Raw genomic sequence first — 15,835 nt, 5'->3', positions numbered from 1 at the left:
CTCTGTCGGTAGACAGGCTAGAAGCAGCTGCACTGCATCGAAAGAAAAAATCATTTGTGGTGCCTAAAAGAGCTCAGAAGTCGTAGTCTTTATCCTAAGTAAAACCTTAGAGACCAGATATCACAGAAAGAAAAAGACGGCCCATTCCCGAGACTGACGTTTCCAAAATGTCTTGAATCGTCTGTAGTCAAAATGCCTTCACTTACAAAGCACTTGATTTCCAGCGACCTTTAAGCTGAGCTCAGCTGCAGCACACTGCCTCAAACACTGCCAACCTTGTTTCAATTATACCTTCTCCAATTTGCATGAATGAGTAACACAAGAACAACAATCTTCTAGCATTTCAAGTTGAAACAGTATTTTTTCACTCCAGCTCTACTAAATGAACATTTAACTATGCGAATCACGGTGCCTATGCTTTCTCCAGCAGAGTTTGACCACTAATATTTTTACCCATAGGGATAGAATTACAGGAAGTTGGTAGGAATGAAACTCCATGTAATTGAGTATCAAATCAAGGATTGAATTTCCAAACAGTCAATTTAGTAAACACAGAAATCTAGTCAATTTAGTAAAAATAGAAAGGAATATAGACTGTTAATATTTTTAAAATGAGTAAATTCAAACACGTATAAATTTGGAAATACCAAAACTTTGAGATGAATTAAAACTTTAGCATTAAATCAAATAGATAAATATTTTAGCTTCCAGAACACTACGTACTTATAAAAAGTGAAAGCTGAAGGATCGAAATACAAAATTAGCCTAGTAATACTACTGCAAAACTTGAGCATACGTCTGAGGAAAAAAAAGTTTGAGAGAAGCTGTCACCAAGCATTTTCTCCTGTAATTTTAAGGCTTTTCCAGCCAAGCAGTACAGTCTTTAAATGATGCCATTTATATTTTGACTATTAAAACTCTGCCAAGAAATAGCCTAAGCAAACATTCCATTAAAAATATATGCAGATTAGACAGAAAAACTATCCCCCAATATAGTTTGAGCACACAAGATATTTTATTCCACTGTCTCTGCAATTCATTCACTTAAGAGAGTGTTGTGGTAGGTAAAGAAGTCTAAAAAGGATTTAACACATCAAATAAACATATCTCAATGCCAATTCTGTTCTGAAAAACTCTAAGAGCTCTTTGCTGCCCCCTACTGGTGCACTGAAACAATTCATTTAGTTGTTCGATATCTGTGAAGAAGTATAACCCATGCTGCGTATTTCTTGATATAAACAAAGTACATACTTGTTTACAGTTTTGAGTACTAGGACTGCCCTAGAGGTGGAATTACTTACCCACTGCTGATAAAGCTCCTGCAGGAGAGAACAGTAGACTGTTTGTCCTTTTAGATGTTGTGATTTTGTATATGTATTTTTCTGCTTTGTATTTATTTAACCTTTACTTTATTTTCAGTTTACTAGGTAACAGAAGTTTAATATTTTAATTTCTCCCCTAAATGTCATAGACCAAGGTTGGTATTCTATTTGAAAGAAACAAATTTATTTTTAAATAATACTCTAGGGTATATTTAAACCCCTTACCTGAATTTTACAGCTGGAACTCCAGTAATAAATATATACTGGCTCATTCATAGGAAAGTAAAATAGTTCAGTTGTTTACACCACATGGTACTACACCCAAGTTGTATTTTTCTAAGTTTTTTTTTCTAAGTAAAAGCAAATATGTAAAACATATACTTGCATTTTGTTTAAAAAAGAAAACTTAGATCTGTTCTCAATCACAATTTTCTAAACAGTGTTTTTAATCAATTAAGAGGACAAAATAGAAATATGGAATTTACTAAATTCTATTTCTGACTAGAATGAGATAGTACTATGTTTTAGAATGGGTACAATTATAAACTTAGTAATAAAATTATTATGCTATTTTGGTTTTGTATAATCTATTTTATGATTTTATAGACTTCAGTACATATTCCCTTATAATCTTGTTTATTTAAGAAGCAAGAGTCCTAATCTTTTCACTATACCTTCAAATAACTACAGCAGCTTTCCTTCTTGAATTAAGTTAGGAATCTGATGATTCAAAAAATGGATCACTTCCAATAAGCTGATCAGTGAGATTAAACTGCTCATGCCTGTGGCCTAAAACTTCCAGTTAATAAGCAAATCTCCTTCGGTTGTTTTTTTTAAAAATTTTTAAATTTTATTTTATTTTTTATACAGCAGGTTCTTATTAGTCATCAATTTTATACACATCATGTATACATGTCAATCCCAATCGCCCAATTCATCACACCACCACCACCACCCCCCCACCGCTTCCCCCCTTGGTGTCCATACATTTGTTCTCTACATCTGTGTCTCAATTTCTGCCGTGCAAACTGGTTCATCAGTACCCTTTTTCTAGGTTCGACATACATGCGTTAATATACGATATTTGTTTTTCTCTTTCTGACTTACTTCACTCTGTATGACAGTCTCTAGATCCATCCACGTCTCTACAAATGACCCAATTTCGTTCCTTTTTATGGCTGAGTAATATTCCATTGTATATATGTACCACATCTTCTTTATCCATTCGTCTGTTGATGGGCATTTAGGTTGCTTCCATGACCTGGCTATTGTAAATAGTGCTGCAATGAATATTGGGGTGCATGTGTCTTTTTGAATTGTGGTTTTCTCTGGGTATATGCCCAGTAATGGGATTGCTGGATCATATGGTAATTCTATTTTTAGTTTTTTAAGGAACCTCCATACTGTTCTCCATAGTGACTGTATCAGTTTACATTCCCACCAACAGTGCAAGAAGGTTCCCTTCTCTCTACACCCCCTCCAGCATTTGTTGTTTGTAGATTTTCTGATGATGCCCATTCTAACTGGTGTGAGGTGATACCTCTTTGAAGTTTTGATTTGCATTTCTCTAATAATTAGTGATGTTGAGCAGCTGTTCATGTGCTTCTTGGCCATCTGTATGTCTTCTTTGGAGAAATATCTATTTAGGTCTTCTGCCCATTTTTGGATTGGGTTGTTTGTTTTTTTAATATTGAGCTGCATGAGCTGTTTCTATATTTTGGAGATTAATCCTTTGTCCGTTGATTCATTTGCAAATATTTTCTCCCATTCTGAGGGTTGTCTTTTCGTCTTGTTTATGGTTTCCTTTGCTGTGCAAAAGCTTTGAAGTTTCATTAGGTCCCATTTGTTTATTTTTGTTTTTATTTCCATTACTCTAGGAGGTGGAGCAAAAAAGATCTTGCTGTGATTTATGTCAAAGAGTGTTCTTCCTATGTTTTCCTCTAAGAGTTTTATAGTGTCCAGTCTTACATTTAGGTCTCTAATCCATTTTGATTTTATTTTTGTGTATGGTGTTAGGGAGTGTTCTAATTTCATTCTTTTACACGTAGCTGTCCAGTTTTCCCAGCACCACTTATTGAAGAGACTGTCTTTTCTCCATTGTATATCCTTGCCTCCTTTTTCATAGATTAGTTGACCATAGGTGCGTGGGTTTATCTCTGGGCTTTCTATCTTGTTCCATTGATCTCTATGTCTGGTTTTGTGCCAGTACCATATTGTCTTGATTACTGTAGCTTTGGAGTACAGTCTGAAGTCAGGGAGTCTGATTCCTCCAACTCCGTTTTTTTCCCTCAAGACTGCTTTGGCTATTCGTGGTCTTTTGTGTCTCCATACAAATTTTAAGATTTTTTGTTCTAGTTCCGTAAAAAATGCCATTGGTAATTTGATAGGGATTGCACTGAATCCGTAGATTGCTTTGGGTAGTATAGTCATTTTCACAATATTGATTCTTCCAATCCAAGAACATGGTATATCTCTCCATCTGTTGGTATCATCTTTAATTTCTTTCATCAGTGTCTTATAGTTCTCTGCATACAGGTCTTTGGTCTCCCTAGGAAGCTTTATTCCTAGGTATTTCATTCTTTTTGTTGCAGTGGTAAATGGGACTGTTTCCTTAATTTCTCTTTCAGATTTTTCATCATTAGTGTATAGGAATGCAAGAGATTTCTGTGCATTAATTTTGTATCCTGCTACTTTACCAAATTCATTGATTAGCTCTAGTAGTTTTCTGGTGGCATCCTTAGGATTCTCTATGTATAGTATCGTGTCATCTGCAAACAGTGACAGTTTTACTTCTTCTTTCCCAATTTGTATTCCTTCTATTTCTTTTTCTTCTCTGATTGCTGTGGCTAGGACTTCCAAAACTATGTTGAATAATAGCAGAGAGAGTGGACATCCTTGTCTTGTTCCTGATCTTAGAGGAAATGCTTTCAGGTTTTCACCATTGAGAATGATGTTTGCTGTGGGTTTGTCATATACGGCCTTCATTATGTTGAGGTAGGTTCCCTCTATGCCCACTTTCTGGAGAGTTTTTATCATAAATCGGTGTTGAATTTTGTTGAAAGCTTTTTCTGCATCTATTGAGATGATCATATGGTTTTTATTCTTCAATTTGTTAATATGGTGTATCACATTGATTGATTTGCATATAGTGAAGAATCCTTGCATCCCTGGGATAAATTCCACTTAATCATGGTGTATGATCCTTTTAATGTGCTGTTGGATTCTGTTTGCTAGTATTTTGTTGAGCATTTTTGCATCTATATTCATCAGTGATATTGGTCTGTAATTTTCTTTTTTTGTAGTATCTTTGTCTGGTTTTGGTATCAGGGTGATGGTGACCTCATAGAATGAGTTTGGGAGTGTTCTTTCCTCCACAATATTTTGGAAGAGTTTGAGAAGGATGGGTGTTAGCTCTTCTCTAAATGTTTGATAGAATTCACCTGTGAAGCCCTCTGGTCCTGGACTTCTGTTTGTTGGAAGATTTTTAATCACAGTTTCAATTTTGTGACTTGTGATTGGTCTGTTCAGATTTTCTATTTCTTCCTGGTTCAGTCTTGGAAGGTTATACCTTTCTAAGAATTTGTCCATTTCTTCCAGGTTGTCCATTTTATTGGCATAGAGTTGCTGGTAGTAGTCTCTTAGGATGCTTTGTATTTCTGCAGTGTCTGTTGTAACTTCTCCTTTTTCATTTCTAATTTTATTGATTTGAGTCCTCTTCCTCTTTTTCTTGATGAGTCTTGCTAATGGTTTATCAATTTTGTTTATCTTCTCAAAGAACCAGCTTTTAGTTTTATTGATCTTTGCTATTGTTTTCTTTGTTTCTATTCCATTTATTTCTGCTCTGATCTTTATGATTTCTTTCCTTCTGCTGACTTTGGGTTTTGTTTGTTCTTCTTTCTCTAGTTCCTTTAGGTGTAAGGTTAGATTGTTTATTTGAGATTTTTCTTGTTCCTTGAGGTAGGCTTGTATAGCTATAAACTTCCCTCTTAGAACTGCTTTTGCTGCATCCCATAGGTTTTGGATCGTCGTGTTTTCATTGTCATTTGTCTCTAGGTTTTTTTTGATTTCCTCTTTGATTTCTTCCGTGATCTCTGGGTTATTTAGTAATGTAGTGTTTAGCCTCCATGTATTTGTGTTTTTTACATTTTTTCCCCTGTAATTCATTTCTAATCTCCTAGCGTTGTGGCCAGAAAAGATGCTTGATATGATTTCAATTTTCTTAAATTTACTGAGGCTTGATTTGTGACCCAAGATGTGATCTATCCTGGAGAATGTTCCGTGCACACTTGAGAAGAAAGTGTAATCTGCTGTTTTTGGATGGAATGTCCTATAAATATCAATTAAATCTATCTGGTCTATTGTGTCATTTAAAGCTTCTGTTTCTTTATTAATTTTCTGTTTGGATGACCTGTCCATTGGTGTAAGTGAGGTGTTAAAGTCCCCCACTATTATTTTGTTACTGTCTATTTCCTCTTTTATAGCTGTTAGCAGTTGCCTTATGTATTGAGGTGCTCCTATGTTGGGTGCATATATATTTATAATTGTTATATCTTCTTCTTGGATTGATCCCTTGATCATTATGTAGTGTCCTTCCTTGTCTCTTGTAACATTCTTTGATTTAAAGTCTGTGTTATCTTACATGAGTATTTCTACTCCAGCTTTCTTTTGATTTCCATTTGCATGGAATATCTTTTTTCATCCCCTCACTCTCAATTTGTATGTGTCCCTAGGTCTGAAGTGGGTCTCTTGTAGACAGCATATATATGGGTCTTGTTTTTGTATCCATTCAGCAAGCCTGCGTCTTTTGGTTGGAGCATTTAATCCATTCATGTTTAAGGTAATTATCGATAGGTATGTTCCTATGACCATTTTCTTAATTGTTTTGGGTTTGTTTTTGTAGGTCCTTTTCTTCTCTTGTGTTTCCCACTTAGAGAAGGTCCTTTAGCATTTGTTGTAGAGCTGGTTTGGTGGTGCTGAATTTTCTTAGCTTTTGCTTGTCTGTAAAGCTTTTGATTTCTCCATCGAATCTGAATGAGATCCTTTCTGGGTAGAGTAGACTTGGGTAGGTTCTTCCCTTTCATCACTTTAAGTATATCATGCCACTCCCTTCTGGCTTGTAGAGTTTCTGCTGAGAAATCAGCTGTTAACCCTATGGGAGTTCCCTTGGATGTTATTTGTCATTTTTCCCTTGCTGCTTTCAATAATTTTTCTTTGTCTTTAATTTTTGCCAATTTGATTACTATGTGTCTCGGCGTGTTTCTCCTTGGGTTTGTCCTGTATGGGACTCGCTGCACTTCCTGGACTTGGATGGCTATTTCCCTTCCCATGTTAGGGAAGTTTTCGACTATAATCTCTTCAAATATTTTCTCGGGTCCTTTCTCTCTCTCTTCTCCTTCTGGGACCCGTATAATGCGAATGTTGTTGCGTTTAATGTTGTCCCAGAGATCTCTTAGGCTGTCTTCATTTCTTTTCATTCTTTTTTCTTTATTCTGTTCTGCAGCAGTGAATTCCACCATTCTGTCTTCCAGGTCACTCATCCGTTCTTCTGCCTCAGTTATTCTGCTGTTGATTCCTTCTGGTGTAGTTTTCATTTCAGTTATTGTATTATTCATCTCTGTTTGTTTGTTCTTTAATTCTTCTAGGTCTTTGTTAAACATTTCTTGCATCTTCTCGATCTTTGCCTCCATTCTTTTTCCAAGGTCTTGGATCATCTCACTGTCATTATTCTGAATTCTTTTTCTGGGAGGTTGCCTATCTCCACTTCATTTAGTTGTTTTTCTGGGGTTTTATCTTGTTCCTTCATCTGGTATATAGCCCTCTGCCTTTTCATCTTGTTTGTCTTTCTGTGAATGTGATTTTTGTTCCACAGGCTGCAGGATTGTAGTTCTTCTTGCTTCTGTGTCTGCCCTCTCCTCCTTTGGTTGTTAATATAAAATGAACCAGATAAATGTTTTCTCTTAGGTAAGCGTCACTATAAGCATCAGTTTCATGTCCCCTAACTAGATCCTAAGCTTCCAGAGAGTGAGGACCGCAACTAAACATTTCTTCCGATCCTCTTGAGCTCATGCTGGGCACAATGCAAGCAATAAGTAACACCAGGGAGGAGGTTGGATGGATCCAGCTACTACTTCTAAAGAAATATCAAAAAGTAGTCCAGCTGGATAGGAAGGAAGGATGCTTGAAACATTTGCAAAGAGGGCTTCAGCCAAGGAAAAGTAAGAAAATCAAATGCACTTCCTAGCACTCTAGCCTGAGTTTAAATTCTAGGAAGGCTGAACAGTTTGCATTACTGGCTCTGGTCTGGGACTGCATAGGATCTGTACCACTATTAGAGCAGTTATGTGTACAACCTGGAGAACCTGGGGTAGAATGAAGCCCTTCAGCCAAACAGATGCCAAGAGAGTAGCATCAACCCTAACCTCAAGGGGAGAAGAGCTGGAGAGTGGTGGCAGGCCTCACCTGGAAGGAGTCTATGCAAATCCTATAGAATTTCACATTCTAGAATGAAACAGATAATATCCTAGGATTAGACTAAAGCTCAGGACCCCACATTCTGAGATATTTGGTTATTGATTATCTACACAGAAAATAATGTGATTACCTACATGCTATGGACAGGCTCTGGATAATACTAATCGTTGACTAGAACTTTGAAGGCCAATATCCACTGTGATGGTTAATTGCATGTGTTGACTTGGCTAAGCTATTTTGCCCAGCCGATGGGTCAAACACTGAACTAGATGTTGCTATGAAGCTATTTTTTAGATGTGATTAGCATTTAAATCTGTAGATTTTGAGTAAAGCAGAATGCCCTCCATAATGTGGTGGCTCTCATCCAATCAGTTAAAGGCCTTAAGAGCAAAGACAGGTTTCTGGAAGCAGCAATTCTGCCTCAAGACTATAACACAGAAACCCTGCCTTAGTTTCCAGCTTGCTGCCCAGCACTGCAGATTTCAGATGCATTAACTCTTACCTGAATCTGCAACCTGCCAGCACCACCTCACAGATTTCAGACTTGCCAGCTTCCACTATCATGTAAAGCAATTCCTTAAAGTAAATCAATCCCCCCCACCTCATTATCTCTCACTCTCTCATTCTGTGTGTGTGTGTGTGTGTGTGTGTGTCCTATTGGTTCTGTTTCTCTGGAAAACCCTGACTAATACAACCACTGAACTTGAGAAGCACAGCATCTCCGCCTGGAATATGGAATATAGGCGTCTCCTAAAGCTTCAGAGGCTGTATGCGTGCAGACATAGCTCTTGGGTAGTGACACAGAAGCACTAACTTTTGCACTGGTGGGTAGAATTTATTTAAAGGCACATCATTCTCAAATGTCCCATCACCATCAACATCACTAACACCACAACCATCACCAAACTATGACAGTTTTAACCCCCAGCTTCTTAAAACTGACTGAAAAAATATCACTTATATTGCAAATATCTTCCAGATGACTAGAAATTCTTTTTCCTTAAAAGTGTACCTGTGCTCTTCGCTGTACATTTCCAAAGAGAATCTGCTAGGAAAAGGATGCACTTCTAATTTAGTTGTGACTGCTACAGGAGAAGGATAAAATGACATTTACAGTGCATAGGCCAATTTACTGCTACACAATCAAGCCTGTTATTCCATCAATGGCTATAGTTTCTATGACATCTCAGGTGATCTGTACACTTCAATTACCTGCTAGGACTAACAACAAATCAGAGCATTAGAATGATGAGCACCACCCTGTTCTAATTATTTCTTGTTCCCTTTTGCTAGTAAAGTGAGCTTCTTAAGAAAAGCTACATTTCTAATGCATAGCAGAGTATCTAACACAGTAGATGCCCGAAATGGCATACTGTAGTTAACACACAAAATGTGATACCAGAGAGCCACAAACGCATGATTCCATGAACGTTAAATAACACTTTGTATTAATGATGAAAAATTTTCTGAGTGCTTTGATAACTACTCTCTCACTTTATTTTCATAATATATTTATCAGATAGGTAAGGCAAATACTGTTATTCCAATTTTTTAAACATGAGAAAATATTTTCAGAAGGATTAAATAATCTGTCTAGGGTTGCAAGCTAATGTACCAAATCACAAGCCAGACTACAAGGACTTCTGACTCCTTGGTATGGGGATCTATAATACCCTGTTAAGTGCATTATTTTCTTTTTGCTTTTAGAAATATTCCATTGTTAATATCAGAAGCAATGCTTTTTTTCTTTTGATATATTGTGACACCCTGTAGAGTACTCTATACATGGTAAATGGTCAAGGAGTGTTAATGCACCAATCAGAGCATGACAAATATCAGTTTTGGCAATGAAGAGTCACACCATACTAAGATTATCAGCAAAAAAGACCAGATAACTATAAGCAGGGTGGAAAGCATAAACATGTCCTCCTTGTGGACAATATGCAAATAACTCAAATAAAATAGTTCACCAGTTATGTACCCAAGAATTAGGAAGAAATTCATATCAGTGTCACTAACAACAGGAAAAATAACACATGACCCAGCAATTCAACCCCAAAATATGAACTTTAGAGATACACTCATACGCGTATATCAGGAAACATAGCAAGAATGTTTATCAATTGGTTATAGCAAAAACCTGGAAACAACACTAATATCTACTAAGGAGGATAAATACATAAATTATGGTATTACAGCATTTGCAGATGAAGGGAAAACTATGCATCTGTAAAATGTCTTATTACAGATCGACCTTACAAATATAACATTAAGCAAAAAGCATGTCACAGAGGAAAGTATTCAGAGTGCTACTATTCTAATAAAATCAAAAATATGAAAAAGGAAACTACTATGCTTTTAGGGATACATACATACATGATAAAAATTTTTAAATAAGAAAGGTAAACACAATATTCAGGACAGTGGCTACTACTTGCAGGGGAAGAAAAGGAGATGCTATTGGGGAAGAGTATGAGGGGTTTTGAAGATTTTGGTAATATTCTAGTTCTTAAGTTGAGTAATAAGTGTACAGATATTTATCTTATTATTTAAAATAAAGATTTATATTAAATATATTTTTTTATGTCTATTTCATGATTAAAAAAACACCAATACTAAATTTCACCTGGTCCTATCTAGAAGGAAAACAGATCTGTAGCGACAGAGGGAAAAAGCAGAAGACATTCCCTATTCTATTAAAAAAAAAAAAAAGGCAAAAATACAAACAGAAAACAAGAAGCTCCGTGACTAACCAAATCTGATAAGCAAATCATCAACATCTGTCACTCAGCCTTACAAAATTAGATTGCCAGTTAGTGCTGAAGTCTCCCTTGGCTGCAAAAAAGTACCTTTGCCTGTTATGATACTAACTAATGATTTCATCTGCAATATCTTCAGTTACTAGTATAGTTATCACTTCTTGACAGAAAAAACAAAGTGTTATATAGTCCAACACTAAAAATAGATTCTGTAAAAAATCCAGTTTCTATGTTAGCTACAAAATGAATAAAACTGTTTAATTTCTTTTTTGGTGCTTCTGTTTGGTAACTGATAAACTTTGAATATATAACACTGTTCTTACACCTTCATATTCAAACCTTACAGGTTTAAAATGTAAACGTAAGATGCTAAAAAGAAGGTTTGAAATAAAGTTCCAAAGAGACAAATTAGGAAAAGGATAGGATTTCAAGACAGTCTTTAGGAAATCAGGAATCAGAACTATCCTTTTACACAAAAATAAAATCAGGTTATATTTGTTTTTTGTCCCTCTAAGGGCTGGCAATCCTTCAGAGGACTTTACTTCATTGGTGTAGAGAGGATAGCTTTCCTTTGTAGAATAGTGGGGATAAGGGAGAGGATGGGATGTCATAACTGGATACAGGTAACCCCAAGAAATCCACTGGAGTGAGGAGGGGAAGGCTCCTGAGCCTGGGACTACCGACCAGGGTACAAGGATGAGTGTGAGGGAAGGCCAGACAAAGAGGCTGCCTTTCCTGCATCTCCTGCCACGTCAGGCCTTGAGGAAGACCGTGAATCTGCTGAGAACTGACAATCACAAGAGGTGCCTGGGAGAACAGAAGGGTAGAGAGTAGCACCAGGAAAGAGGGAAAAAAATAATTCTATCTGTCCACCATTTTGCCCAGAGTCTCCATAACCACCCCAAAAGCATCCCTCACCTCACAGATACCCAGCCCACTTTTCCTTGCTGCTCTACTGAAATATACCCTTGCTTCACATTTTACACTCGTACAATAGAACTCACCAATCGATTTTCATCAAACACTTCAAAAAGAAGCCGGTGCTGCTGAGGGTGAACCTAAGTAAGAGAAAAACAACCTTTCTTTAAAAACAAGTGAACATCGGAACTATATTCAATATCTTGTAATAACCTATAATGGAAAAGAATCTGAAAAATTATATGTGTGTGTGTGTGTGTGTGTGTGTGTGTGTGTGTGTCTGTACTTTGCTGTACACCAAAAACTAACACAACATTGTAAATCAACTATACTTTTAATTTAAAAAAAGTGAACATCAACCCACAAACACTGAGAAATAAATGCTTGAAAATGTTACCATTTCCTAATTCCTGTTACTTACAATATATTTTAAATTACACAAGATACTTAATATATACAAAGCTCAGACCAGTCACAAGTCACCCATTTTCTAGTAATTTTTCCATAATGACAAAGTATATTTGGTTGCTTATTTTTCCATTTTTTCTAAAATAGAATAAAAGAAAGTAAGATAAAATTTCTTTTTTTTTTTAGCCACATGGTTTATGGGATTTTAGTTCCCCGACCAGGGATCGAACCCACACCCTCCACAGTGAGAGCCCAGAGTCCTAGCCACTAGACCTCCAAGAAATTCCTGAAAGTGAGATAAAATTTCAAAAAATTACATATTTACAAGCACTTAAAAATACAGATTAGATTTTAACTTATTATCAATTTTATGTACTCACTTTTAATTTATCAGGTTAGAAGTTCCCAAAGTGGATGCTGATTTTATGGAGACTAGTGTTCTGAATCCTTTTAGTACTGAGTTGATAAAACCAATCTTGTTTATACTATATAAAGTACATAAGCAGTCAAAAAGTATACACTGAGTTTTCACTTACTGTTTTATCTTATAGCACGAGTAAAATTAACATGCAGTAATTTATTTTTCAAAGCCAATGCTTTCATTTTTGCTGAAATGTTTCAATATCAAGTTAATATCTACTAAATATCAAACACAAAGAAAATCTTTAATAATTTGTTATACCAGAGGTTAAGATGATGTATGAAACATTCTCACATTTAAGTTGATATTTTCTCTATGATAAATATATTACATTAAACACTGAGATATTTTAAAACTTTGGTTTACATGTCAAAAGTATCGACAGCCTTCAGAAAAAAGTCCTATATGTGTGACAAAGATATAGAGATATCTAACCCAATGTCCACTCTCCCTTATGTTCTTCTGAGAACATAATCCTAATTTTACCTGCAACAAGTGCCCGGGGTCACCACACTGCACAACTCTTGGGGAGAGGGGCATTAATTTTTTTTAATTGAAGTATAACATAAATTCAGTAAAGTATAAAGTTTACTAACCTTAAATATACAGCTTGATGACTTTTCATACATGTTTACTGTGTCATCACCCAGATCAAAATATGGAACACTCCATTCTATTTTATGTATTGTTTTCTATGTGAACAGTGCCCTCTGGACTTGTTCAACACTGAGACTCTCAATAAGACTCTCTAAAAAAAGTTCCCTTGCACCAGGGGGTGACCAAAGAGGCCAACCTAGCAGCAGTCACTGGGTGGGACTTCTGGAAGAGCTCTTTATTTATTTCTTTATTTAAAGATTGACTATGCTTTTCTTTTTTAATTAATTAATTAATTAATTAATTAATTAATTTTGGCTGCGTTGGGTCTTTATTGTTGCGTGCAGGCTTTCTCTAATTGCAGCAAGCGGGGGCTACTCTTCGTTGCGGTGTGCGGGCTTCTCACTGCGGTGGCTTCTCTTGTTGCGGAGCACGGGCTCTAGGTGCATGGGCTTCAGTAGTTGTGGCACATGGGCTCAGTAGTTGTGGCTCGTGGGCTCTAGAGCACAGGCTCAGAAATTGTGGTGCACAGGCTTCGTTGTTCTGTGGCATGTGGGATCTTCCCGGACCATGGCTCAAACCCATGTCCCCTGCATTGGCAGGCAGATTCTTAACCACTGCACCACCAGGGAAGTTCCTGGGAGAGTTTTTTAAATGGGGCTGACTCAGCTGGGAGAGATGTCGCTTTTGCCCTTTGTACTTCTTTTTCCTGTGTGGAACTTGGTTAGGACAGCTGGCACCCCTACAGTCATATTGTAACCAGGGGGCAACTATGAGGATGGAAGCCCCAATTAAGGGCTAGATATGCCACGGGGATAGAAAAAACAGTGTTAAGACAATAATCTTTCCTAGGAGGATATAGAGGAAATTTTGGGGAGGAGATGACGCTTGAGCTAAGACTTGAAAGATGGGAAGAATCTGAATAAGAAAATATAGATAATATTCACAGCAAGGAGATCGCAGGAGGAAAGGCACGGGGGCAGAATGAGCATGCTGTAAGGAGATCAACTGATAAGAACATTTTTGTGTTAGAAAGTGGTAAGAAAAATTTGGTTAGTCAGGGTAGAGCCAGACTGAGGGCACTGATATCCAGAAAAGGAATTAAGACTTGATTGGTATGGAAGAAAATTAAGCTTTTAAATGAAAAACTGATACGATGTAGATCATATGTAAATGATCTACAAAAAAAATACCGTATGCTAACACATGTAATATGTAAATATGTAAATATTATTTTGTCAGTGATACATGAAATAAATTGGACTAGAGAGAGACCCTGGAGTCCACAGAGACTGTGGCTCTAGTAACTCAGGTATGAAGTGATGAGAGCTTTGCCTGTGATGGTCCCAGTGAGACTAGGGAGGGAGACAAGAACATGAAAAATATTTTGAGGGAAAAAATAAAAAGTCTCAATGTCTAACAAAATACCTGTCAGACAATATAGATGTTCAATGAATACTGCTAAGAAAATAGATATATGTGACTTGAATAGGCCTCTGCTGTCCTGGTTCAGACTATAATTAATAGCTTCCTAACAGGATGCTCTACCTCAACTATCTTACCTTTTCAATCTACCTTTTCTATTACAGCTGGAGTGACCTACCTAAAAGATAGCTTAGGCCATCTTTACTGCCCTACTCAAAAGCTGTTCCCAGTGGCCTAAAGAATAATATTCAAATGCCTGAGCATGGAATGATGCTTCCTGATCTGAGTCCAATTTGCCTTTCCAGCCTTGTGTCCTGTAACTGTCTCCTGCCAACCCAAATACACATACACCCTATGCTCTAATCACACTAGAAACAGTCTAATCACTGCTTACTGCGCTTTCTGATCTGTACTTCTGTACATGCTAAGGTCTCTCCATGTGCAACACCTTCTCAGCTCGACACGTCCAAAATCTACCCCTTGTTCAAGCCTCAGCTCAAACGTCAACTCCGCCCTGAAGTCTTACCTCCCATCACTCCCCCTCCTCCGTTTCCAGTTATTAAAAAACTAACTACATTCTTCCATTTATGAAGTTAATAATATGTAATAGCTCTCTACTGAATTATAAAAACACCATAAAAGACTTGGTTACTTGTTTTTTGAGGGGGGGTTGTATCAAAGGCACACACTAAGTACAAGAATACAATTTAAAACATGTGGTGAGAATTCTAATGCAAAATGGCAGCCTGAACACAAATATTAATCCTCTCCCTCTTGAGATCCTATTTTCATAATAGCAAAGGAGTTTGTAAAAGGTATTAAAGCATCACAGCAAAGATCATATGCACATGCAAGGGCCACCAGCAGGCAAGCAACTTCCATACCTCCCTAGTAGGGAGATGAAGTGGGGATGAAAGCAGGCTTCTGAAGAAACTGAAAACTATTAAAAGAACAGAATGTTGAAGCAAAGAGGTCAATGGCCCAAATGAGAGAATACTCCTATGGCACGTAAACCTCTCGTAAACACACTCACACACAGACACACACACATTAAACAGTTTCTCTTTGTATCTGATTTCAGGTAGAGGTTCAACAATAATGCAACCATCAGTTGTTTGTTTGTTTTTTTTAACATCTTTATTGGAGTATAATTGCTTTACAATGGTGTGTTAGTTTCTGCTGTAAAACAAAGTGAGTCAGCTATATGTATACATATATCCCCATATCCCCTCCCTCTTGCGTCTCCCTCCCACCCTCCCTATTCCACCCTTCTAGGTGGTCACAAAGCACCGAGCTGATCTCCCTGTGCTATGTGGCTGCTTCCCACTAGCTATCTATTTTACATTTGGTAGTGTATATATGTCCATGCCACTCTCTCACTTCGTCCCAGCTTACCCTTCCCCCTCCCCGTGTCCTCAAGTCCATTCTCTACATCTGCATCTTTATTCCTGTCCTGCCCCTAGGTTCTTCAGAACCATTTTTTTTCTTTTTTTAGATTCCATATATATGTGTTAGCA

General features: G+C 37.0%; 1 protein-coding gene across 2 annotated transcripts in view; it reads right to left on the bottom strand.

Annotated features, from left to right (window-relative positions):
* NEDD4 (NEDD4 E3 ubiquitin protein ligase) overlaps window positions 1–15,835 on the bottom strand; it is a 142,764-nt gene that overhangs the window by 86,225 nt on the left and 40,704 nt on the right. For both annotated transcript variants that reach the window (XM_061182090.1, XM_061182091.1), the window contains one exon: window positions 11,557–11,610. In XM_061182090.1, the coding sequence (XP_061038073.1) occupies window positions 11,557–11,610 (54 nt within the window). The remainder of the gene's footprint in view (window positions 1–11,556; window positions 11,611–15,835) is intronic.

Source organism: Eubalaena glacialis, chromosome 2 (assembly GCF_028564815.1).
Source record: "Eubalaena glacialis isolate mEubGla1 chromosome 2, mEubGla1.1.hap2.+ XY, whole genome shotgun sequence".
NCBI lineage: Eukaryota > Metazoa > Chordata > Mammalia > Artiodactyla > Balaenidae > Eubalaena > Eubalaena glacialis.
Note: the sequence above shows the minus strand (reverse complement) of the source record. Positions and strands in the feature narration are given on the sequence as shown.